Below are 26,694 nucleotides of genomic sequence, written 5' to 3'. Positions count from 1 at the left end.
TTTCCACAGTGCCATCAATACAGTATCTAGGTTGCCTAGAAGCAGTGAGGTAACAATGGGGATTAGCCTGCAACAGCACAGTGACGGCTGGGGACACGCTATGGAGTTGCTTTTATTGCCACAGGACTTAGGAGAGAGAGCTGAGTTTCTTTGAAAGAAGATATCATGAGGGAAAGCAGAACATAATCAAGTGAATGATATTTGGGATAGTACAACAAAGGGAAGTAAATGAGCAATAATGTCCTTGAGTCTATTAGAATGTGAAAATATTAGACAACATATTCTAAAACAATTAAAAGTCAGAAACAAGGGTAGTGCCACATTGCACAATCCACTGATCCCCCAAAAAGAGAAACACAGGTTCTTTTCCTCATTATTCATGTAAATGTGCACTCACTGTGCCCTGCTTCACATCAGGCAATGACTAGGCATGTGATGAGAGATAAGGTCCCTCCTCTCAAGGAGCTCTGTAGAGCAGGATATATAAACATGCAATAAAATGTTATGAATGCTAGGACAGCACAAAAATAGGACAACAAAAGGAAATGTCAGGAGTGACTTCTCAGGAGGCTGAAATCTTCAGAGATAGAAGGTGTTCACCAGGACCAATGGAGAAGGAGCTCCTGATGGAGGGAGCAGCATGAGCCAAGGCACAAGCAGGCAAATCTTAAGTGGCTCTTAATCTTTCAGCATGGCTGGAACTTAGCATCCGGAACAGGGTCAGTAAGAAACTAAAAGTCAAACCACAAATGGGCTTGAATCCCAGGCTAAGGCATTTAAATTTCTCACAGAGGTAATGGGGAATCACTGAAGTCTGGAAATGACACTGAGCAAGGAAATAAAAGTGCATTTCAAAAAGATCTGGTAGCATATAGAGAAAGGATTGGAAGGAGAAAGAAGGTAAAGAGACTATTATGTTAATACTAGAGGCCTGGTGCACAAAATTCATGCACTGGGCATGGGGGGGGGGGGCCCCTCAGCTCGGCCTGCACCCTCTCACAGTCCAGGACCCCTCAGGGGATGTCCACCTGCCATGAGCCCAGCTTCTGTCTGAGTGGGGAGAGGGAGGGGAGAGCACCACTCAACCAGAAGCTAGCTTGCTGCTCCTTAGGAGCTGGCCCCACCCCCCACCCACTGGTTGTTCAGGAAGGTCATTCTTGCTTTGGCCCTCTCAGCCCCGGCTTCATGTGGACATTCGGCTGCTCAGTCTAATTAGCATATTAGCTCTTTATTATATAGGATTCCAGGACTCCAGTCAAGATGGTGGCGTAGGAAAACACAGTACTGCCTCCTCCCACAGCCACATCAAAATTACAACTAAAATACAGAACTGCCATCATTCAGATCAGCCTGAAACCTGGCTCAATAGAAGTCCTACTAGGAGGTAAAGAAGAAACCACATGGTGACTGGTAGGAGGGGCAGAGACGTGGAAAGGACTGGTCCCACACCCATGTGCAGTGGAGTGTGGCGGATAAAAACTGGGAGGGAATACCACCGATAAGGGTTTAATTTCCAACATTTACAGGGATCTCATGAAACTTAACAAAAGGAAGATAAACAATCCAATAAAAAAATGGGCAACGGACCTAGATAGACACTTTTCGAAAGAGGACATACAGAAGGCAGAAAGACATATGAAAACCTGCTCAAAGTCACTAATTATACGAGAGATGCAAATCAAAACGACAATGCGTTATCATCTCGCACCTGTCAGAATGGCTATCATCAACAAATCAACAAACAACAAGTGTTGGAGAGGATGTGGAGAAAAAGGAACCCTTCTGCACTGCTGGTGGGAATGCAGACTGGTGCAGCCACTGTGGAGAACAGTATGGAGCTACCTCAGAAGACTAAAAATGGAACTCCCATTTGACCCAGTGATCCCACTACTAGGAATATATCCCAAGAAACCAGAAACGCCAATTAGAAAGAACATATGCACCCCTATGTTCATAGCAGCACAATTCACCATAGCTAAGATTTGGAAACAGCCTAAGTGCCCATCAGCAGATGAGTGGATTAGAAAACTGTGGTACATATACACAATGGAATACTATGCTGCGGTAAAAAAAAAGGAACTCTTGCCTTTTGCAACAGCATGGATGGAACTGGAGAGCATTATGCTAAGTGAAATAAGCCAGTCAGAGAAAGATAAATACCACATGATCTCACTCATTTGTGGATTATAGAGAACAACATAGACTGATGAAAAGGGACAGACCCAAAGACTGAGAAACAGCGATCAGGCTATCAATCCCCAGAAGGAAAGTAGGGGAGGGCAGGGGTAAGGGGAAGAGATCAACCGAAGGACTTGTATACATGTATATAAGCCAAACCAATGGACATGGACAACGGGGGGATGGGAGCATGAGTTTGTGTGTGGGGGGGGAGGTTGGGGGTTAATGGGGGGGATGAGGACACATTTGTAATACCTTAACTAATAATAAAAAAATAAAAAAAAAGAAAAAAAAAAAACTGGGAGGGAGCCTATGTTCACAGCAGAAAGAGACATATGCTATACTTTCAACAATAAAGATTTAAATATATACATAAATAATAAATAAGATTTTAAAAATAATTAAAATAAAATTGCTTCACTGCCTTTTTTTTAAAATATATTTTTATTGATTTCAGAGAGGAAGGGAGAGGTAGATAGAAACACCAATGATGAGCATCATTAATCGGCTGCATCCTGCACGCCCCCTATTGGGGATCGAGCCCACAACCCAGGCATGTGCCCTTGACTGGAATCGAACCCGGGACCCTTCAGTCTGCAGACCAACGCTCTATCCACTGAGCCAAACCAGCTAGGGCCTTCACTGCCTTCTTTTTTTTTTTTTTTTTTTAATTTTTTTTTTTAAATATATTTTATTGATTTTTTACAGAGAGGAAGGGAGAGAGATAGAGAGTTAGAAACATCGATGAGAGAGAAACATCGATCAGCTGCCTCCTGCACACCTCCTACTGGGGATGTGCCCGCAACCCAGGTACATGCCCTTGACCGGAATCGAACCTGGGACCTTTCAGTCTGCAAGCCGACGCTCTATCCACTGAGCCAAACCGGTTTCAGCTTCACTGCCTTCTTAATTCAAACAAAATACTCTATTATAGATGAAAAAAAACTAAACATTTTCCCTCAATAAAAGATCCCCATGAACTGGTATGTCAGGAAAATAGCAGAAAACAGCTGAGGTACCAACTTGTCCAACCTCATTAAGTTGGAACAAAGAAAAAATAATTGGAATCCAGAAATTTCATTTTTGAAAACCAAAGCACAACTAAAGGAGAGACAAGAGCTGATGTTTGAAATTATAGGAACCAAGAAGACTAAACAATATCAAATTAGGACTTGCAGCAGCTGCCTGGAGAGGTAAGACCTGAAGGAGCCCAAGGCAGACCACAGGGAAGGCTAGGTAGTTAGGCGTTAGTGAGGGGGGGAAAGGGGATAAGGAGGGGATGGTGGAGCAAAAGCTCAGAAGTTTCTCAAATCACCATAACACAATGGTTCTTAACTAGTATTGAGCCACAGTTGCTTTGAAAAACTGATAAAAGCTCCCTTCCTTAAAAATTCATGTTTACACAAAATTTTGCAAACTTCATAGAGTTCCAATGCCTTTATGGATCCCAGATTAAGAATCTGTAGTAAAGCACAGATCTAGTGTTTATAGTATGCTGCCATTAGAAAAATGAGAGCACTTGCACAGGCAATAAATTTCCCTGGAAGAAGACACAAAATACTAGTAACGTCAATAGTCCTCAGGGAGAAGAACTTGATTTTTCACTGAATACCCTTCTAAATTTTGAATGTGAGTGGAGAATTCAAACATAAATTAATAAAAGAGCTCTGCCAAAACCAACGCCAACCTCAAATGGCCGAGACTACCTGGGAAATGTTCTAACCTATTCCAAGAGATGGAGGAGGAAAACAGACAAACCTGAAAAGGGAAAAGGTCCCTCAAGGGCAATGAACGTATACAAACCAAACCGATGCAAGACACTGTGGGTATGTCCAGGGTCATCATTCCTGTGATATAAAAACAATCAAAATATACAGAAAAGAAAGTGCAGATCAACCTTCCATCGGTCAAGACTGGGCTCCCCTCTGGGTCCACAGCCTCAGGGAGGCCTCAGGAAGAACCTACCTCATCAGGCGTATCTTTTGCATCTGGTTGTGCTGCAGCCGCCCGGCGGGCAAGGTTTCCAGCTCGAATGTTGCTAAGGTTGATCTGTCTCTCAGGAGGAGGCCCACCACGAGGCTGCCCTCGGACAATGATGGCACACCCTGACAGGACCTGAGGGTGAGGAGGAAAATAAAAGAAAATTAGTGATCTGGAGGCAACAGCGCCATAATACAGACTGTTCAGGACTGTACCCGCAACATGTAGAACAGTATTTGACACCTTGAAGGCACTTAAGTATTTGTTGAGTAAATGAATGAGATTATTTTTTTACTCTTCATCTGATTTGAGAGAGAGAGAGAGAGAGAGAGAGAGAGAGAGAGAGAGAGATACATTAATTTGAGAGAGAAACATCAATTTGAGAGAGAAACATTGATTGGTGCCTCTCGTATGCACCCTGCACCCTGACCAGGGATCAAACACACAACGTAGGTATGTGCCCTAATGGGAATCAAACCCACAGCCTGTGGAATGGCGCTCCAACCAACTGAGCCATTTGGCGAGGCCGAACAAGATTATTTTTAATTTTATAAGAGAAACACCCACTCTGAAATAATCTCACCCAGAAATACAAATAGGAATTTAGCAAATGCTACAGAAGTCATAAAACAGACTGATCAGGGTGAAGAGGTAAGTCAGACGGAGGTTAATGACCTTTATAATTTAATCCCTGCAAGCACCACCACCTGTGTTCTTTTCAACTCTTAGGAAGTTAATGTCTCCATCCATACATTCCATTCCAGCGCAGAAGACATGGAAGACCCACAAAAAGGCAAACTGGAGGAAGAAGCCCCTACACACCATCAGAAGAAGCTGAGTAAGAGCAGTGCAACCAGAGCCCAGTGCTCTTACTTCCATTGGACGCAGCACTCAGAGTCTAGGCTACGAGAGAAAAAATACAGAAGTAATCTAGAAAGCCCATGTTCTAGATGACTGAAGCAGAAAAATCTAAGAAGCACCTTAAAGCTCCTAAGCACAGCGACTCCTTTTATCTCTCTAATCAAAGACACCAGGCATAGAATCCCCTTGCAACTGTGAAAAGAGCTCTGAAGCTCACTGGTATTTAACTTTTAAACATTTGCAGGGGAGAAGAAAGGAGGATTTCAAGTGGGAGAAGAGAAGAAAAGGAGTAAAGAAAAAATGATATTACCCCACTATTCAAGTTGTCTTTGCTCAGTGAGACATGACTTAATGAACAGTTGGGCTCAAGAACTGGCTTCACTAGATCTGAAAGACTCTCATTTCCAAGCTTCAAAACCAGAAGAGCTGCTGACAAGTTCATAGAACAAGATTGTGGAGTTCTGCCAACGTGGCATTCTCAGTAAAGGAACAGTCCTTGGAAAAGGAAGTTGAATCAAAGGAAGAAGGGAAGGAGTACAAAGGGCAGCCTCTCCTATACACATCTGCTTAGCTGACAATTCCCCTTCACCTCTCCACCTTAACTCACACTTTAAGTTATAAAATATTAATATAAATATGAAAGTACATTGAAACATAAATGTACATGTTAAATAATAAGGTAAACAAATAACTGAGTAACCACCGCCCAAGTTAAGAACGAGAACATGGCGGAAAACTAAGATGGCGGCATAGATAAACACCGGGAAATAGTCGCCCCCACACAACAATTGAAAATTAGCCCAAAGGACGGAGCAAACATCGTCCAAAACAACAGGAAGGCTGGCTGAGTGTAATTTCTACAACTAGAAGAAAAGAAAAGCACGCTGAGAGCCAGAGGAGCTGCGGAGGCTGAGTGCAGAGGTACGCGGCGGCTCGCGCGCGCGGAAAGGGGGTGGCACCTGAGGACGCGGCTGTCTTTTTGAATCACAAGCTCCCGACTGCTCTGATCTCCGGCTCCGGGGAAGTCTCTGGGGACCCAGGACTCATACGGGCAGAGGCTGCTCTCTCAGGCGGCAGCGGGCGAACTTGGGGGCAGATTTCCCTCGGAGGTGCTTGCAGCCATTGCCGGGACACTGAGACGCGCGACTCCGGGCGCGGAGAATCAGCCATAGCTTCTTTCCCCGCCCTTTTGACTCCCTGAGACCCCGCCCCACCCGGGCTGCGGCAGAGGCTTTTGCATGTGAATGCCCCAGAACTTTGCAACCTGATAATTACCTAACTGCAGCCGGGCCAGCCAGACCCGGAACTTCCAAGAGAAGGCCCAAGGCCCCGCAGCGGCTTGCATTGCTTCACAGCTGAGCCTCTTCGTAGTTCCTGCTGTGTGGCCTCAGGCAGGGGCTGAATTAGCACCTCCTTAGATCCAGGAGCCACTGTACCCAGTGGTCAGAGGGGGTCCATTCTCCCACTTCAGACACAGCTGCTTCCCACAGCCAATTGGCCTGGAGGTCAATTCCTCCCAGTGATCCTACAACAAGCGAGGCACCAAGAGTGCACCAAGAGTGTCCACCCCAGGTAACTGGGGAGGCTGAGCCACTGGGCCCTACAGGACACCTGGCACGCAGGCCACTCTATCAACACAGGGAAGCAGCCAAAATGCGGAGACAAAGAAACAGGTCACAATTGGCAGAAACGGAGGAGGACAGACGACTGGATATAGAGTTCAAGGCCACGTTTATAAGGTTTGTCAAGAATTTTATGGAAACCACCGATAAATTTAATGAATCCCTCAAGGAGTATGGTGAGACCATGGAGGTCATGAAAAAGGACCAATTAGAAATTATGCATACACTGACTGAAATAAAGAATACTTTACAGAGCTCCAACAGCAGACAAGAGGATCCCAAGAATCAAGTCAAAGATTTGAAATGCAAAGAAACAAAAAATACCCAACCGAAAAAGAAAAAAGAAAAGAGATTCAAAAAATATGAAGATAGTGTAAGGAACCTCTGGGACAACTTCAAGCGTACCAACATCAGAATTATAGGGGTACCAGAAGGAGAGAGAGGGCAAGATATTGAAAACCTTTTTGAAGAAATAATGACAGAAAACTTCCCCCACCTGGTGAAAGAAATGGACTTACAAGTCCAGGAAGCGCAGAGAACCCCAAACAAAAGGAATCCAAAGAGGACCACACCAAGACACATCATAATTAAAATGCCAAGAGCAAAAGATAAAGAGAGAATCTTAAAAGCAGCAAGAGAAAGACAGTCAGTTACCTACAAGGGAGTACCCATCCGACTGTCAGCTGATTTCTCAACAGAAACCATGCAGGCCAGAAGAGAGTGGCAAGAAATATTCAAAGAGATGAATAGCAAGAACCTGCAACCAAGATTACTTTATCCAGCAAAGCTATCATTCAGAATGGAAGGTCAGATAAAGAGCTTCACGGATAAGAAAAAGCTAAAGGAGTTCATCACCACCAAACCAGCATTACATGAAATGCTGAAAGGTATTCTTTAAGAAGAGGAAGAAGAAAAAGGAACTCTTACCATTTGCCACAGCATGGATGGAACTGGAGAGCAGATAAATACCACAAGATCTCACTTATTTGTGGAATATAATGAACAACATAAACTGATGAACAAGGACTGGTCCAGAGACGGAGAGGCATTGATTGGACTGTCGGGCCTTGGAGGGAAGGTAGGGGAGGGTGGGGGCAAGGGGGAAAGATCAACCAAAGGACTTATATGCAAGCATATAGGCCTAACCAATGGACACGGACAACGGGGGGGTGAGGGGGTGAGCGGGGAGGGGGGGGGGGGTAGAGGGTACACATATGTAATATCTTAATCAATAAAAAATATTAAAAAAAAAAAAAGAACGAGAACATGGCCAGAACCTCGGATCCTCTCCATGTCCCTGTCTACTTGAGCCCCTCCCTTCTCCCCATCACCACGATCCTGGCCGTTGTGATGATCCCTCCCTTGCTCTGCTGTACTAGTACAGTTTTGCCATCTAAGTACATATCACTAAGCAATGTGGTTTCATTTTGCCTATTTCTGAACTCTATATAAATTGAGTCTACTGCATGTACCCATCAGTAACTTACTTCTCTTGCTCACTGTTTTTTGTAAAACTAATTCATAATCATGTGAAACACTAATTTATTCACTTTCATAGCTGTATAGTATTTATTCCATTGTATAACTTTACCACAATTCATTTATCCATTCTACTACTTTTTATAGAAATTCTGTCCAACAAATACACATATTCAAACGTCTTAAAAAAATAGTGTTCTAGCCCTATCCGGTTTGGCTCGGTGGGTAGAGCGTCGGCCTGCGGACTGGAAGATCCCAGGTTCGATTCCGGCCAAGGGCATGTGCCTTGGTTTCGGGCACATCCCCAGTGGGAGGTGTGCAGGAGGCAGCTGATCGATGTTCCTCTCTAATCGATCTTTCTCTCTATCCCTCTCCCTTCCGCTCTGTGAAAAATCAACAAAATATATAAAAAAAAAATAGTGTTCTAATCAATGTCTAAATATCCCCAATACCTTTAGCACATAGACCAGGGGTGGGCAAACTTTTTGACTCGAGGGCCACAATGGGTTCTTAAACTGGACCGGAGGGCCGGAACAAAAGCATGGATGGAGTGTTTATGTGAACTAATATAAATTCAAAGTAAACATCATTATATAAAAGGGTACGGTCTTTTTTTTTTTTTAGTTTTATTCATTTCAAATGGGCCGGATCCGGCCCGCAGGCCGTAGTTTGCCCACAGCTGACATAGACCTTGGTCTTAATGGCTCCTCCCTAGATGACTGAAGCTACACCATGACACACACAATAAAGACTGTCTCCTTACCAGTTACAAGTCATGTTCTTCATTTTTATCCTTTCTGATTAGATGTGACCAGGGATTAAACTTTACAGCTTCCAGCCAAACAGCCTTCCACAGCCTTTCCTGAGAACTCATGCCCTGGATATAATCCTAGGGAACTGACATGCTAATAAGACACACTCTCAAACAAAGCAAAACCAGGGAAAAATATGTCTACTAGGGCAGAGGCTGCTTCATGTTCTGGAAATGAGAAGAACCAAAGAAAAGAAAAAGAGAATTGCTCTTTTATAGTTAATTCATTTATAGTTAATTCCTCACAAGTGGCAGGAACAAGAATAGCACATGCTAGAATACCTACACTTGAAATCATTCATGCCAAAATTTCAAACAGGAGGAGAGCCCAGCTACATACAGCAGAAAAGTCAGAGCATCTGTCCCCAATGCCTGCTCCTCAGTTTTAGTCAAGATTTCACAAAAAGTAATACAGCACTCCCAGAGAGCCAGTACCTCTTGGTAAGCCCAGTTAACAGCTAAGGCCCATTTACAAGAAAACTCACCTTGGCTAACAAAGTAAACTCTGATAAATGAGCACTAACCCAGGCTAGGATACAGTCCTTATTTCTCAAGCCTGACAAAGGTCACTGAAAAGCTCAAGAACAGAATGAATGATGAGAAGAGTCCCCCCCTTTCCCCTAAATATATCAGAAAGGTATTATCTCTAATGCCTCTACCTAGTACACTAAGTTCCTGGGGAACAGTGGGTCTATAACTATTATCCTGGTTCCATTGAGGCCTTTGGCAGACAACTTGTGCATAGGAATTTTGCAAAGCTACCTTTGTATAACCTCCACTCTCCAGGAATGTTATTCTAAAAAATGCTATCAGAACTTTTTATACTACTCCAAATAATGCCATTCAGACAATAGTCAATGCCTGAATTAATACTGCAGAGAGATGACTTTTATTTTAGAGGCTGCTCTACAACTTTTATACTAATCCTATCAATCCTATATAATAAAGAGGTAATATGCAAATTAACCCTCACGCCCTCACAAGATGGCTGCCTACAACCAGGCCGGCAGGGGGGTTAGTGAGGAATGACCAAACGACTGAACAGCAGGCTGTGTGGAGCAACCAGGCCGGTGGGGGGGCAGGCAGTTGGGGGCAACCAGGCCAGCAGGGGGGGGGGGGCAGTTAGGGGCAACCAGGCCTGCAGGGGGGGAAGTAAGAGGTGACCAGGCCGGCGGGGGGTGGTCAGTAAGGGGTAACCAGGCCAGTGGGGGGGGGGGGGGGGGGGGAGTTGGCGGCGACCTGGCCGGCAGCAGGAGGCAGTTCAGGGCAACCAGACTGGTAGCGGGGGCAGTGAGAGGCAATCAGGCCAGCACACAGAGGCAGTGAGAGACAATCAGGCAGGCAGGCAGACAGGTGAGCAATTAGGAGCCAGAGGTCCAGGATTATGAAAGAGATGTCTGACTGCCGGTTTAGGCTCAATCCCCGGGATCAGGCCTAAACTAGCAGTCAGACATCACCCGAGGGGTCCTAGATTGGAGAGGGTGCAGGCTGGGCTGAGAGGATCCCCCCCCCCCCTCCACCTGTGCACAAACTTCATGCACTGGGCCTCTAGTATAATAAAAGGGGGTAATATGCAAATTAACCCTCACACTGTCACAAGATGGCTGCGCCCGCAGTGGAGGCAGGGTTCCCGCAGGGATCAGCAGGGACCTGAGGCTGCGCCCCCAGCCCAGCATGTGCGGGGGACCTGAGGCTGTGCCCCTGCCTGGCAGGGCTTGACAGGGACCCTGAAGCTGCACCTCCCACCCGGCGGGACTTGATGGGGGGACCTGAGGCTGCACCCCTCACCCAGCAAGGCTTGATGGAGTGAGGCCAGCCGGGTCTGGATCTCGCCCAATAAGGGTGGGCCCGGCTGGGTCTGGATCTCACGTGATTTCAAGGCGTACGCACGTGGGCAGGAACTTGACTCTGGGTCCTGCCGCATGCCCCAGACTCTGACAGGAGGAAGATTTTCATATACATTTTACTAATTTTCTTTCACCTCTGACATTTCTATTATAGAGAAAGGGCAAACAGCAATATTAAAATATTTCCTCTAATTAATTCCCTTTTAATGTACACGAATTTTGTGCACCAGGCCACTAGTGTATACATAATATCAAGCAGCAGTCAACAATTCTACTTCCTATGCCACAAGAATACTCATATGGCAGACGCTGCTATTCCTATGCCCCCAGGAGAAAAGAACTGACTCGTGTACATCTGTCCTCTGTAACTCTCTCCCCTCTTTTGACCATAGCCTTGGCAGAGAGGCAGGAAGAAACTCTCTGCAGACCATCACAGAAGGAAGAGAGACAGGTCTATAAGGGAAGAACTAGTCTCCTTCCTAGTATTTATAGGAACCAAAGTAGCAGAAAGGAGGTCTAGTTTGTTTGGAACTATCTCCATTTCATCTTCCATGTACTGTTAAACTCCCTCCACCTGCCTCACTGGTCAACAGTCTTCACCCAAGTTCCTCCTCAATAAAAATACTTCAATGACCTTCTCTTACCTAAGGTTCTCCACCAAATAAAGCCAAGGAGAAATAGCTTCTAGGGAGGGAAAAAATACTTAAAATGTCTTGAAGTAAAATATGAAAAAGAACCAGGGTCTATATACCAAACAATTTTTGTCTCATGTGACATCAAAACAAGTCATTTTTCCTCTGTGAAAGATCTGACATCTAAGTTGATTATTTTCATAGTTTTTGACATTGACTGATTAATTTATTCTTTATTAACTCAATAGAAATGTATGAATTCCTACTATGTGGCAAATGGTTCACTTCAGTGAAATAAAACAGACAAAAATGTCTATTCCTGGAAAGCTGACATTCTACTGGGGGAAGATAGACAAACAATAAACATAAGTAAAATATATCGCTTATCGAAATTTTAATTTCAGAGAAATATTAAGATTGAGAGGAAACTGTCATGCGTAATTGTTCTGCCAAAGCTATACTGATTCATGTTGCAAACTTTCATGGATGCGGTAATTATCCTTAATTGCTAATTTATAAGGCAGAGAAAGCAAGTCATATGGTAACTGCTTTATCATATTACATTAATAAAGTGACATTCTAGAAAAATGATCTTGGTCCTACCTGACACATTAGGAGGTTTGTGAAAATAGCTGTCACAATGAGTCAGTTTGATTGAGGTTATGGATTAGACATTTCTCAGCTCTGCCAAGAAAGATTGCAGAGGGACTCAGCGTGGTTCAGAGGAACTGGCTTCAGGGCACACACCGGATGGTGACAAAGGCTGAAATAAGCCAGCTGAGAAGGAAAATGGAGACTCAAACTGTTCAAACCCACTTACAGGTTGGCTAGGAGATTTACACTTCATGGGTAGCCGCTAAAATGTTGCTCAGCAACAGGAACGCCACAATAGATCTTCATTAGATCCTGATAAACTATTTGGTGCATTTAACTCTTAAACCTCCAGACCACAGACACCAGAAAATAGAATAATTCTTAAAAACCTAACCACACTATACTTAGGGCAAAGAAGGCAATGGTACAGAAATCCTTACGCATGTCAATGAAGCCAGTATTTTTTTCACAGCCCAAAGCAAAAATCATCTTGGTCAGAGAACGGAATCTAATAGCTGAGAGCATCTCACTAGCTCTACAAGGATTGGCTTAACAGGTCTACCAACATCTTAAGATATAATGGTTCTTATGTCAACCTGTTAAAATATAACAGGTATACCTTAGCAATATTTGCCAATATGAAGAATAATGACAGCTATCTAATGAATACTAAAATGTTACCCAAAAACAGGCCCAAAATAAACCCACACATTTTTAGTCAGTTAAACTTCAACTAGGGTGACAAGATAATTTAATGGGACAAGAATCCTTTCAACAAAAAATGAAAACTGGGTATCCATGTGCAAAATAATGATGTTAACTTTTGTTTTGTGAGGTAGAGGTTTTGCTCAGAAAGTGAAACAAAGAGTTACCATATCACCCAGCAATTACCATAATTATAACCAATAAGATGTAAGAAACCTAAATGTAAGAGTTAAATGATAAAACTCTTAGAAGAAAAGTGTAAATCTTCATGGCCTTGGATTAAGCAATAATTTCTTAGGTATGATATCACCTGAAAAAGCACAAGAAACGCCCCCCCCCAAAAAAAAGATAAATTGAACATCATCAAAATTAAAAACATTGTTCTTGTTTAAGAAAATGAAAAGAAAAACATGTATTGGATAAAAGTCTAGAATCTAGAATAAAGAACTACCATAACCCAACAATAAAGGCAACCCAATTAAAAATGGACAAAGGATTTGAAAAGACATGTAACCAAAGAAGATATACAAATGGCCAACAGCACATGAAAAAATGCTCAACATCATTAGTGATGAGGGAAATGCAAATCAAAACCACTATGACATCACTTCACAACAATTACCATAACTATAATCAATAAGAAAGACCATAACAAGTATTGGCAAGAATGTGGAGAAATCCGAAGCTGCATAGATTGTTGATGATGCAGTCACTACGGAGAACAGTCTGGCAGCCCCTCAAAAGTTAAGCAATGAGTTACCATATCACCCAGCAAGTTCATATATACCTAAGAAAAATAAAACATGTCCCACAAAAACTTGTATAAAATATTTATTGCAATACTGTTCATAATAGCCAAAAGGAGTGGAAACAACCCAGATGTCCAACTTATGAATAGAGAAATAAAATGTGGTTTACCCATAATATGTTATTATTCAGAAATTAAAAAGGAATGAAGTCCTGCCTGGCCGACGTGGCTCGATGGTTGAATGTCTACTTATGAACCCAGAGGTTGTGGTTCAATTCCCAGTCAGGGCACATGCCCCGGTCGCAGGCTCGATCCCTAGTGGGGGGCATGCAGGAGGCAGCCTATCAGTGATTCTCTCTCATCACTGATGTGTCTCTCTCCCTCTCCCTTCCTACCTGAAATCAATAAAAATAAAAAAACAAAAAGAAACGAAGTCCTGATTGATGCTACAACATGGACGAATCTTGAAAACATTATGCTAAGTGAAAGAAGCCAAACAGAAAAAGCCACATATTGAATGACTCCACATATATGAAATGTCTACAATAGGCAAATCTATATAGACAGAAAGTAGATTAGTGGTTCCCAAAGGCTGAAGGGAGGGAAAAACAGGAAGTAACTGTTAATGGGTACAGGTTTTCTTTTTCTTTTGCCTTATCAATGAAAATGTTGTGGAATTAGACAGTGGTGCCAGTTGTGTAAATACGGTAAAAACCACTGAACTGTATGTATACTTTAAGAAGGTGAATTTTATGGTATGTGTATTTATTTCAATGTTTAAAAAATTTAAGGTCCAATATAGAAGTATAAAAGCATGGGGACATAAAAATGTATATCAGCCGAAACCGGTTTGGCTCAGTGGATAGAGCGTCGGCCTGCGGACTGAAGGGTCCCAGGTTCGATTCCGGCCAAGGGCATGTGCCTGGGTTGCGGGCACATCCCCAGTAGGAGATGTGCAGGAGGCAGCTGATCGATGTTTCTCTCTCATCGATGTTTCTAACTCTCTATCTCTCTCCCTTCCTCTCTGTAAAAAATCAATAAAATATATTTTAAAAAAAAATGTATATCAGTCCTACAGAGGATTTCCATATCTTATAGGAACATTAGATGCTTAGCTGAACAACACTAACATTTTTTTAAAGGCAGCCCTGTCCTGGACAGGGGTTAGAACATCTGCCTACACACTGAAGGGTTGGATTTCCAGTCAAAGGCATGTACCTGGGTTGCAGTTTGATCCTGGGCCAGGGTCAGGGGTGTGTGCAGGAAGCAACCAATCAATGTGTCTCTCTCGCACTGATGTTTCTCTCCCTCGCTCCCTCCCTCCCTTCCTTCCACTCACTCTAAAAATCAATGGAAAAAATATCCTTGGGTGAGGACTAACAAAAAATAAAATAAAAATAAAAAGGCAACTGACTCAGAACCTAAAGTCAGACATGGTGATTCACTACAGAATGGAAGGCTACTATAAACTTTCAAGTCCTCTAGAGATAACAAGATAGAAGTCACAGGGAGGAAGCAAAACTGCAGTGAAATCTACAAAGCTCTTAAAAGGTGAAAAAGACTGAAAACAATGCAAGCTTCCTGAGAACAATACGGTAAGTACAATGAAGTCCTTTCCCTATGTGACACAGAAAAGAGAACCAGAAAGTTGGGCTGAAAGGTACAGAGTGCCCTCAGGGAGGCCACAACTGCCACAACCTAAAGGCTGCGGGTGTAAGGGCTGCCAGACAAAGCAGCAAGCCAGGGAGGACCCTTCCCTGGACAAGGCATTTTCTCCACCTAAAAATACCATCAGAGGAGAAAGAAGGAATTGTTGAGGCTAAGAACAATTTATCACATACACTTTAATGAAGCAGAAAAATTCTAAAGAAACAGAATTAAAGCAAGAATAACTAAAAAGAAACTAAATTAGAGAAAAATTCAGAAAGTCTATCAGGAAAAAGCTTCCTATCAGCCAGAGCTATTGCCTCCACGGGAAGAATCATCTCTTGAAAATTAAAAAGTCATTTAGACAAAGAGCAAGCAATCCCAAAAGAACATAAGCTGTGTGGTCTGGGAGGTCTTTCCCAGGATACCTGCCAACACAGCCAGCTTCTTGGGCCAGCTCTTCTTTCTTTTTCTGGCAAGAGCAAGAAGCAAACCTAGATTAAGAGAGCCTGGCATTCACATAATGAACTAGAAGCCCATGGCCTCGTGGCGTGCCATTTCACTCGCTCTGGGTGAACTAGCACATTCAGCAGAGACAAGCTTAAGTGGCTGCTCCCAGGCCAGCTATACCACAAGTTGGGCCTCAGTTTGGAAATAAGGGAGTTTAAATCTCAGGAAGACTATAAAGATCTACAAAGAAAGGACAAATGCAGAGAGCATCTAATCAGAGCCCTTTGATTTTACAGATGAAAAAGCAAGCAAGACAGGTAAAGTGACTTTTGCTTAAAATAAAGTATTGATGGCAGAGCAAGGACTAGAGCTGAAATCCCCCAATCCTAATGTCCCACTAGCCACATGTAGAAACAAGCATTTGGGGAGCTGTCTGGTAGAACGGTCTGAGATTACCTGCTGATTATAGGTTTTTGCCAATTAAAATCTCCATTTCTACGTGCCAGCAGAGCAGATGTCAGAGACTAAAACATTCAGCAAGTGAAGCTTCCATGAGCTGGTTGCCCCAAATCAAACCAACATTTATTAAACACTACCATATGCAAGGCATAATGATTTGCTGTTTGGGGTTGTTGCCAAAAATAAAAATGCCCCTTGGTATTCAAGACTATAATGCAACAGAATTTCCTTCTTCTGTTAAGGAAATCCAAGAAAAAAGTATTCCTGGTGACAAGCAGGCTTTTCCTCCTTCCTGTAGGGGCAAATGGAGGTGAAGCAGGGGTGGCCTCGGCAGGTTGGAAAGCCTGAGATTACGTTGCAGGGGCTACTCAGTCGGTTCTGTATGTCCAGACCCTCTCCCCCTAAACTTCGACACCTCCTCCCCAATTCCAATGCTCAGAGGAAGGAGAGAAGCTCAGCCCCCTTCCTGATCCAGGGAGGGGGAGAAAGCAGCTATTCCTACCTACAATGTCTGTAGCTGCTGTCATCTCTTATCTCTCCTCCTCATAGCACTGCCATCACTGTGCCCTGAGCAAAATGTACACTGTACAAAAATCAAATCATAACCCAATGACAAAAAGGGGGTAGGAGGTGGGGGAGGGTGGGCGGGTGGGAAGAGATCACCCAAAGAACTTGTATGCATATATGCATATCCATAGACACAGACAATGGGGTGGTGAAGGCCTGAGGTGGGGTAGGGGATGGGCTAGAAGAGATCAATGGGGAGAAAAGGAGGTAAATACTTTCAACAATAAACATTTAATTTTTAAAAAGGGGGTAGGATAGGAGGCTTGGGTATCAGATACAGATAAATGAAAGTATACCGGCCCTGTGGCTCAGTGGTTGAACGTCAACCCATGAACCAGGAGGTCAAGGTGCAGATTCCCAATCAGGGCACATATCTAGGTTGCAGACTCAGTCCCCAGTAGGGAGCTTGTGAGGCAGGATCCATGATTCTCTCTCATCATTGATGTTTCTATCTCTCTTTCTCTCTCCTTTCCTCTCTCTGAAATCAATTTTTAAAAAAAATAAAAACACACATATATTTTTAAAAAGGATACCTGAAATATCCCAGAGAAATGAAAATTTGTGGCATTCACTATTCCTCAAATTTGCTTCTGTAAAGTCATGCACATATTTTTAGAACCTACAGCAATACAAAAACTAAATTATTAAGCATAATACTCAATACTATTTAGAGTTGATCATCTCTAAAGAATATCTAATACATTTATTTTGGTTTATATGCAGAACTGACTGTAGAACTTAAAGTAATTCAAATTCTATGCTACCCATGAAAAGCATTAAATTTCTGGTTTTATTTTCCAAGCCTGTTTGGAAACTCTTCCTATTTGAAATGTTGACAGTCAATATTAGATGTCAAAATAAAGAAGTACAAATCACAAATTTACCATAAACATTTCAGAGTCCTTTATTGCTAAATTAAGGCACCATCCCAGAATCTCATCATTAAAAGCAGAGGGAGACAGTCATAAAGGAAAAATTGCCAAACAAGTCATTCCTTCCCCACTATATGCTGGTGCCCCAGCGCACCCTACCCTCCTTCAGAACTTTACACCTCCTCAAGAAGTTAAACAAAAGGCTATCTGGCCTGGAACGTGCTGTGTTATCTTCACTGCTTATTCTTCTCTACATTGGCTTTCAGGTTCTCCTGCTGATAATCAAAGAAATACATTTTCTTCTGAATCAAGAGTAGTAGAGAAACTTTCATTCAGAGCCCATACAGGACCTCGTAAGAATTTAATGGAACCAAGCAGTCTGGCTAGCAGCCCTACACTGCGTGCTAGGTAGGAAAGTTATTCTTCTAGAGCTAGGCTCACAATGACTAACAAGGGCAGGGCAGGGTTAAAAGCGAGCTGGGCCTGTGCTCCACAGAGAGGCTGCGGGAGGTCTCAGGAGATTCTAAAGCTCTCACTGGAGAGGAGTTTAACAAGATAACTGGGCTTTTAAGTAATAGAGGCGGCCTCCAGGCCTCGAGGCTGTGAAAGGGCTCACCTGCCAAGAGTAATAACACAAGCAATTACCGCACACAGAATAATAGAGCTCAGCCAGATTCAGGGACCCAGGTCCCAGAGTTTCCTCTCCCTTAAGACAGTGGAAAGGGAGGAACGGACCACACCACTTTCATGAAGACCCGCGAGAGTCCTGGTAGGTAAGCAGATAAATTACACTTGGCATGATGATCCACTGTTCGGGGTTGTTGCCAGAAATAAAAATGCCCCTTGGTATTCAAAGCTATAATACAAAGGAATTTCCCTCCTGGAACAGAATTCATAAGGTTTAAAAGTTCACTACCATCACGTCAGTGTATTTCACAGACTAGAAACAGAAACTCAGAAGCCTTATTTATTGTTCCTTTCTCTCCTCCAAACTTCCAGGACCGCAGTCACTTCAGGCAAGCTGCCTTCACCTTGCACATGGAATACAGATTGCTCACAGCTGCTTTTATGAACATCTGAGTATTCCCACATGTACCTACCCATGTCTCCTAACTTCTATCTCACCCATTTTATTCCTTTACCTCTATCAAGTCCTGTCGCTTTCACCATCTCCCCAGAAGAGATTTTTAAGACCAAAAACAGATCTTGTATGCATATGACTTATCCAACCCATTCTCCAAGAAAATTAAGTAAACTTCTGAGTCCCCCTTTTCACCATGAAACAAAGCTACTTGCCTCAAGTGAGCAGCTTTATCCAGAACCAAGCGTATAGCCTGGGGTCGTGCTCGCTTCGGCAGCACATATACTAAAATTGTATAGCCTGGGGTCTCAAGCCTAGGCTGCCTACTCTCCACAAAATGCTTCCTTCTCAGCCACAAGTCCCTCCTCCTCCCAGGCATCTTACAAGCTAGGCTTACAGAACCATCCACCTACCTTCTGTTTATATTGGTCTGTGAACTGTGCCACCCCACACTCGTCTTCCTAGACTTAACTGTTCTTACTAAGCCCACTAATATACTGTATATTTTATCACTCAAATCAGGACCCTTTGAGAGTGAAAAGGGGTATCCTATATTATTAAAAGGACTTTTAAGTAATATGCCGTATATGCAAACTGGTAATATGCAAACTGATCATCACTCCAACACACAAGATGGCCGCCCCCATGTGGACACAAGATGGCCTGCAGGGGAGGGAAGTTGTGGGCGATAAGGCCAGCAGGGGAGGGCAGTTGGGGGTGACCAGGCCAGCAAGGGAGGGCAGTTGGGGTGACTGGGCCAGCAGGGGAGGGCAGTTGGGGGTGACCAGGCCTGCAAGGGAGGGCAGTTGGGGTGACTGGGCCGGCAGGGTAGAGCAGTTAGGGGTGATCAGGCCAGCAGGGGAGGGCAGTTGGGGGCGGCCAGGCCTGCAGGGGAGGGCAGTTAGGGGCAACCAGGCCTGCAGGGGAGGGCAGTTACGGGGTGATCAGGCTGGCAGGCAGAAACGGTTAGGGGCAATCAGGCAGGCAGGTAGACAAGCGGTTGGGAGCCAGCAGTCCTGGATTGTGAGAGGGATGTCCGACAGCCTGTTTAGGCCCGATCCCAGTGGGCAGTCGGACATCCCTCAAGGGGTCCCAGATTGGAGAGGGTGCAGGCTGGGCTGAGGGCACACACCATCACCCCTCCTCCCCCACCACACAAATTTTGTGCACCGGGCCTCTAGTTACTGATAATTATGCCAAGACAACAGATGTAACCGAAACATCCCTGGGCAGACTGGGATGTAAGTCACCTGCCCTTACAAAGGTTTCAAGGCCAGGTAAGGGGCTAAGGCTGTTCTTCCCTGTGGTTTTGGGGAATTGGCAAAGAGGACCAGAAAACCCCAAAGAAATCTGGATTACCCAGTCCCCCTTAGGGCAAAGAAAATAAAAAATGTTTTACATTATAGTGAAAATTTTGTTCTAAATGTATCAACTTCAAGTTTTGATAAGTGTTTTTTGGGGATATTGAGGGTGGGTGGAGGCAGTTGGAGGAGGGAGATGAAATGCAAACTGAACCTAAAGTACCAGAGGCTAGAGCAGCTGTGGGTAAACTACGGCCCGCGGGCCGGATCCAGCCCATTTGAAATGAATAAAACTATTGAAAAAAAAGACCGTACCCTTTTATGTAATGATGTTTACTTTGAATTTATATTAGTTCATACAAACACTCCATCCATGCTTTTGTTCCAGCCCTCCGGTCCAGTTTAAGAACCCATTGTGGCCCTCGAGTCAAAAAGTTTGCCCACCCCTGGAATAGAGGGCTGCTGGGAGGACGGGGGCAGGAGCCAAAGGAAGCCAGAACTTTGCCTGCTATATTTTTGCCTAACTAGCCACACCTGTGCCAATGAATACACCTATTACTCCCACAATTGCCCTTTTCCCCAATTTACTTGGATTTGTTTCATCGCTCCTAAAGAGCAGTACAATGGATGACACCTCTGAAGTTCAGAAGAGTTCCCCGCCTGCCAGTGCACAGGGTTCTGCCATGCCAATGGCTCCCCGACTCAAGTTTCAGACCAGTCAGGTTGCCCCCACCCCTCAAAAATAGGGACTGACATGTTATACACTTTTTATTTTGCCAAGGACATTAAGTGAAGCAAGTACCATCACACTGTTTATAAAATAAAGGACACCCTAGCCGGTTTGGCTCACTCGATAGAGCATCGGCCTGCGGACTGAAAAGGCCCAGGTTAGATTCAGGTCAAGGGTACATGCCCGGGTTTCGAGCTCAAGCCCCAGTAGGAGGCATGCAGGAGGCAGCCGATCAATGTTCTCTCTTATCATTGATGTTTCTATCTCCCTCTCCCTCTCCCTTCCTCTCTGAAATCAATAAAAAATATTTTTTAAAAAAAAGAAAGGACATTTTAGACCCCTCCCAAAATAGTAAAAATATAACCTCAAACTGAACAACTTTAAACTCACAAAACTTATCAAGTGTCCTTGTATCAGCGGTTCTCAACCTGTGGGTCGCGACCCCTTCACAGGGGTCACCTAAGACCATCAGAAAACACATATATCATTACATATTGTTTTTGTGATTAATCACTATGCTTTAATTATGTTCAATTTGTAACAGTGAAATTGGGGGTCACCACAACATGAGGAACTGTATTAAAGGGTCGCGGCATTAGGAAGGTTGAGAACCACTGCCTTATATGCTAACATAAGAATACATCGTGAAAAACCAAAAACATATCAACAGAAAAGACTGCATGAGTAAGTGCACCGAACTATGGGCTACTTCTCAATCTTAAAGAATGAGATGGGCCCTGGCTGGTTTGGCTCAGCAGATAGAGCGTCAGCCTGCGGACTCAGGGGTCCCAGGTTCGATTCCAGTCAAGAACATGTACCTGGGTTGCGGGCACATCCCCAGTGGGGGGTGTGCAAGGGGCAGCTGAATAGATGTTTCTCTCTCATCGATGTTTCTAACTCACTATCCCTCTCCCTTCCTCTCTGTAAAAAAAAAAGAAAATCAATAAAATATATTTTTAAAAAAAAAAGAATGAGATGGACCTATAATTATAATTGTCAGTCGTGACAAATAATTTAAAAAGAAAACTCCAGGACACATACAGTATGACCCCATTTTGTTTCTTAAAAAAAAAAAAAAAGGAGGGGGTGTACTAGTATATATCTGCATGAAAGAAGGTTTAGAAGCACATTTACTTAGGGGAATGAGAATGAATGATAGAGCAATGAGGGGTAAAAAGGGCACAGGGAGAGATTTTTGTATTTCACTTTACATCTATACTGTTTAAAATAGTAAGTCCAAATTTTAAATATCAGGCATGCTCTCCCTCCTGGGAGCATGCCTGTGCCTTTCCCTTCACCCACTTCTTCCCCCACAGGCGTGCTGCTCCTAAACTCTAAAGCAGTGGTTCTCAACCTGTGGGTCACGACCCCTTTGGCGGTCGAACGACCCTTTCACAGGGGTCTCCTAAGACCATCCTGCATATCAGATATTTACATTACGATTCATAACAGCAGCAACATTACAGTTATGAAGTAGCAACAAAAATAATTTTATGGTTGGGTCACAACATGAGGAACTGTATTTAAAGGGCCAGAAGGTTGAGAACCACTGCTCTAAAGGTTCCACAAGACTTGCAACTAGGGAAGCAATGGACATGGGCAGCTCATCCCAGGCTAACCCCCTGAACATGCCCCCAGACCCCCTTTTCTCCGATTTCTAAGTGAGCCAAAGCAGCCCAGCCTAGGCTCTCTCCTGTAGCTTCTTCTGTCCTAAGTCCTTCCTTGTCTCACTGTCCCCAGCTTTAATAAACATGTTCTCAAAATAAAAAAATAAATTTAATTAAAATATAAATAACCATTAAATTACTAATTTTGGATGGTATTCACCTGAGCATTCTGAAGGAATTCAGGGATGAACCACAAAACTGCTGGTCAGAATGAGGAAAGGCCACCAAGGGAACTGCAAATGTGCCCCCTAATCCAAAGACTTTGAAGACTTGCAAATTACAAGAAACTTTTATTGCCGTATTAGACAAGTTAGTGGAATAAAAAGTAAAGACGAAAACCACCAAGGAGGTCATTTTAGGCTTTACTGTTGTTGTTAAAGAATGGGGCTGATAAACAAACAGAATAGATACACACTGTCAAACCAAAAGGCCCAAGCGTGCTGCCTTTTCTACAAAAGCAGAAAGTGAGGAACACAGAATCTTCATGTTTGCAGATAACACTAAAGACTTCCATAGTAATAATGTGCTAAGTTATTAGTGCCAAATTATTCGAAGATCTTGGGAATCTATGCGAATAGAAAGAAAACTGGCAAATGAGTGTTAAACTGGGCATATGTCTGGCCCTGGCTGGCATGACTCAGTGGTTAGAGCAGTGGTTCTCAACCTTCCTAATGCCACGACCCTTTAATACAGTTCCTCATGTTGTGACCCAACCATAAAATTATTTTCGTTGCTACTTCATAACTGTAATTTTGCTACTGTTACGAATCGTAATGTAACTATCTGATATGCAGGATGCATTTTCATTGTTACAAATTGAACATAATTAAAGCATAGTGATTAATCACAAAAACAGTATGTAATTATATATGTGTTTTCCGATGGTCTTAGGCGACCCCTGTGAAAGGGTCGTTTGACCCCCAAAGGAGTCGCGACCCACAGGTTGAGAACCGCTGGGTTAGAGCATCAACCAGAGCACTAAGAGGTAGTGAGTTCAATTCTCAGTCAACGGCACATACCTGAGTTGCATGTTTGACCCCCGGTCCCAGTTGGGGCATGTGTGGGAGGCAACCAATCCAAGTGTCTCCCTCACATCAATATTTCTCCCTCCCTCCTTTCCACTCTCTCTGAAAAGCAAGGGTAATAACATTTTTTTTAAATGAGCATACTGATATGTCCTAAGTTAGGCATATAAAACAACTTCTCAGCTCTCAGTCATGATCCAGGAATGGATCCCAGAGTCACCATAAAAGGACCCTAAGGATATCAGCCCAATATTGAACTACAGATTAAAAGCAATGCAAAGTGTCCGGGAACCATCAAGACAAGTGCTAAGAGGAGACAACCTACTACCCTCTCCTCATATAAATTCTGGTGTACCTGCCCCAACATACACTTTTTATCATCTGTGTCCTGCCCCTTCAACTACATACAATACAGAGGTTTTAAAAGGTAAGTTGGTCTCAAATGCCAGCCCCTGGATCAATCCCAAACCAACCCTTTCAGAACCATCCAGAGTTTTTTTTTCAAAATACAGATTCTCTGGCTACCCTGGCAGAGATTCTAATTCAATGCCTCTGAAACACCTCTAGGTGGTCCTAAAAAAATGACTGTTTAGGAAATCAATGAGTTCCTTCTTTCTCGCTAAATCTACTCCCCAAAAGGACTTAAGAAGTCCTACAATAAAAAAATAAACTCAAAAAAGAAACCATGTGAGGAACTACCAAAAATAGAATAACATGGTTGCTATACTTGCACGTTAAATGGAAGTGGAAAAGATCTGCAAAAGACCATTAGAATGATCTAAAGCAGTGGTTCTCAACCCTGGCTGCACATTAGAATCACCTGGGAATCTTTAAAATCCTGATTTCTGGGCCTCATCCTCTGGAAATTCTGTTTCTTTGTTACTAATGTTGTGGCCCCACCCCATAACAAAGAAACAGAATTTCCGGAGGATGAGGCCCAGAAATCAGAATTTTAAAGATTCCCAGGTGGTTCTAATGTGCAGCCAAGGTTGAGAACCATTGATCTAAAGGATGATGCTCTGGCCTCAAAGTGTGAAAAGCAGAGCTCAGCCCTCTATTGCAGCGGTTCTCAACCTGTGGGTTGCAACCCCTGTGGCGGTCAAATGACCCTTTCACAGGGGTCGCCTAAGACCATCCTGCATATCAGATATTTACATTACGATTCATAACAGTAGCAACATTACAGTTATGAAGTAGCAACGAAAATAATTTTATGGCCCTAACCCAGGGGTGGGCAAAGTTTTTGACTCGAGGGCCACAATGGGTTCTTAAACTGGACCGGAGGGCCGGAACAAAAGCATGGATGGAGTGTTTGTGTGAACTAATATAAATTCAAAGTAAACATCATTAAATAAAAGGGTACGGTCTTTTTTTTTTTTTTTAGTTTTTTTCATTTCAAACGGGCCGTAGTTTGCCCACAGCTGCCCTAACCAGTTTGGCTCAGCAGAGAGCGTCGGCCTGCGGACTAAAGGGTCCCAAGTTCGATTCCGGTCAAGGGCATGTACCTTGGTTGCAGGCACATCCTCAGTGGGGGGTGTGCAGGAAGCAGCTGATTGATGTTTCTCTCCTATCAATGTTTCTCTCTATCCCTCTCCCTTCCTCTCTGTAAAAAATCAATAAAACATATTTTTTTAAAAAATAATAATTTTATGGTTGGGTCACAACATGAGGAACTGTATTTAAAGGGCCAGAAGGTTGAGAACCACTGCTCTATTGTGTCCCACACTCCCACCATACTCCCCCAATCAAGAGCAGGGCCAGTACAAACTCTCCCCATGAGCTACAGGTTCCCAGAGTAGCTCATGGGAGCTACTCATCCCCACCCTTCTCAAATCAAGACCGACTGCACCAGGAGGTCAAGGTGTTCTGCAGGAGAGGCAAGACGAGGTGAGGAAAACCCACTGCCGTCACGTTCCTCCAGGTCTCAAACAACCACTCCCACTAGTGGTAGTCTCTATCCTAATACCGGCGCTGAAGTCAGAAGCCGGCCTGGCTCACTTCTGTCCACTCACTCCGCCTGTCCAGTCACTTCAGCCTGCCACACTAGAAAACTGTATGTCAACCAATTCACCTTCCCGCCCCCCTCAAAAAAAGCAAGCAATAGAAACAGAAAACATATCTCATGCAGAATAAGCAGCAATTGAAAGTGAAGCCCACCATTAAGGTGTGAGATTTCTCAGTTTTGATTCATCATGCCTAAGAGACATGTAATATAGGGTTTCTTATTCAATCCAGACTTTTGGGACTGGAAGGAGCTTAGAGATAATTAATCCATCTGCCTCATTTAAGCAAAAAGTCAAGTCTGACAGGTGGAATCTTACCCCACATCACCAGATGGAGAACAGCAGCATCTGGACTAGAACTTGTCTCCCCTGAATCTCAGGCCAATGATCTCTCTTCTCTGCCAGACTGCTTCCCAGGAACAGTGTTAATAAACTAGATTTATTAACCTTAAGCACAGATTCCCCAAATCTCCGCAATTCCTCCTATTACCCGTGGATTTGGTGTTATAAGACCATCCCAAGCAGGCTACTTCCCACTTAAAGTACCTCAAAATGTGTTAAGGCATAAAGAGAGAGAAGAGATGGTGCCTTAAGTCGCTCATCATAAGCATATAAATGGAGAAAACGTGTCAAGCCCAGTTTATATAACAGATTGAACATCTCAAAAATGATATCTGAAAATGTCATCTAAATTTCCATTAGGTTTATTTTTTCTGTAATTTCCTAATGTAAAAAAAAAAAAAGCCAACTTAATCGAAAAATAAAATTTTTTTAAAATGCCAACTGAAACCACTGTTCTTTTTTTCCCTAAACATTAGAACTAAGTGAGAAAAACATAACATTAATGTATCATATTGCGTCTCATTGAAAACAGTGAAATCCCACAACACTCCATCTGCATCAAATGTTCACAACCTGTGATTCTGTAAAAATTTCTGCTGTTAAAACAATAAGCATATGTCTGTCAGTCTCCCAAGAGAGGGAGCAGCAACAGAACCAGGGTGTGTATCCATCTCCCAACAAGAAATAAGAGAAAAAGCTACATAAGCCCAGTAAGAGTTGACTCCTTGTACTTCATTCCTTGTCCCTGACAAGGCAAAGAATTTCCTACAATTTTTATGTCTTCCTTGGAGACATAAAATAAAAGCAAAGACCAGATCCCAAAGGATACCTACTGCAACACTGCTAGAACCACACCTGTAAGGTGAAGAGCCAGCCCATGCCAAGAAGTGAGTGCACCACCTTCTTACCTGCATTCAAAAACCCGGCCAATTTTCTCTTTTGAAATTACAAAAGGAAACTAAAATTTTCACTTAGTTCCCAAATTCCACTCTCCAAGTAATAGAAGTATGAACACTGATGAGTTCTACGTGCTATTTAACTCTGAACCTGCTCTTGGCATTTATCTTCTCACCCAGGTCCCCTCCACTGGAGG

General features: G+C 43.4%; 1 protein-coding gene across 1 annotated transcript in view; it reads right to left on the bottom strand.

The window, feature by feature from the left end:
* The window catches only part of SND1 (staphylococcal nuclease and tudor domain containing 1), a 453,621-nt gene that overhangs the window by 420,417 nt on the left and 6,510 nt on the right, over positions 1–26,694 (bottom strand). The window contains exon 2 of the mRNA XM_081102419.1: positions 4,144–4,293. Within this exon, the coding sequence (XP_080958545.1) occupies positions 4,144–4,293 (150 nt within the window). The remainder of the gene's footprint in view (positions 1–4,143; positions 4,294–26,694) is intronic.

Source organism: Myotis nattereri (genome assembly GCF_964212035.1).
Source record: "Myotis nattereri genome assembly, chromosome: 11".
Taxonomy (NCBI): domain Eukaryota; kingdom Metazoa; phylum Chordata; class Mammalia; order Chiroptera; family Vespertilionidae; genus Myotis; species Myotis nattereri.
This window is presented reverse-complemented; position numbering and strand designations above follow the sequence as displayed.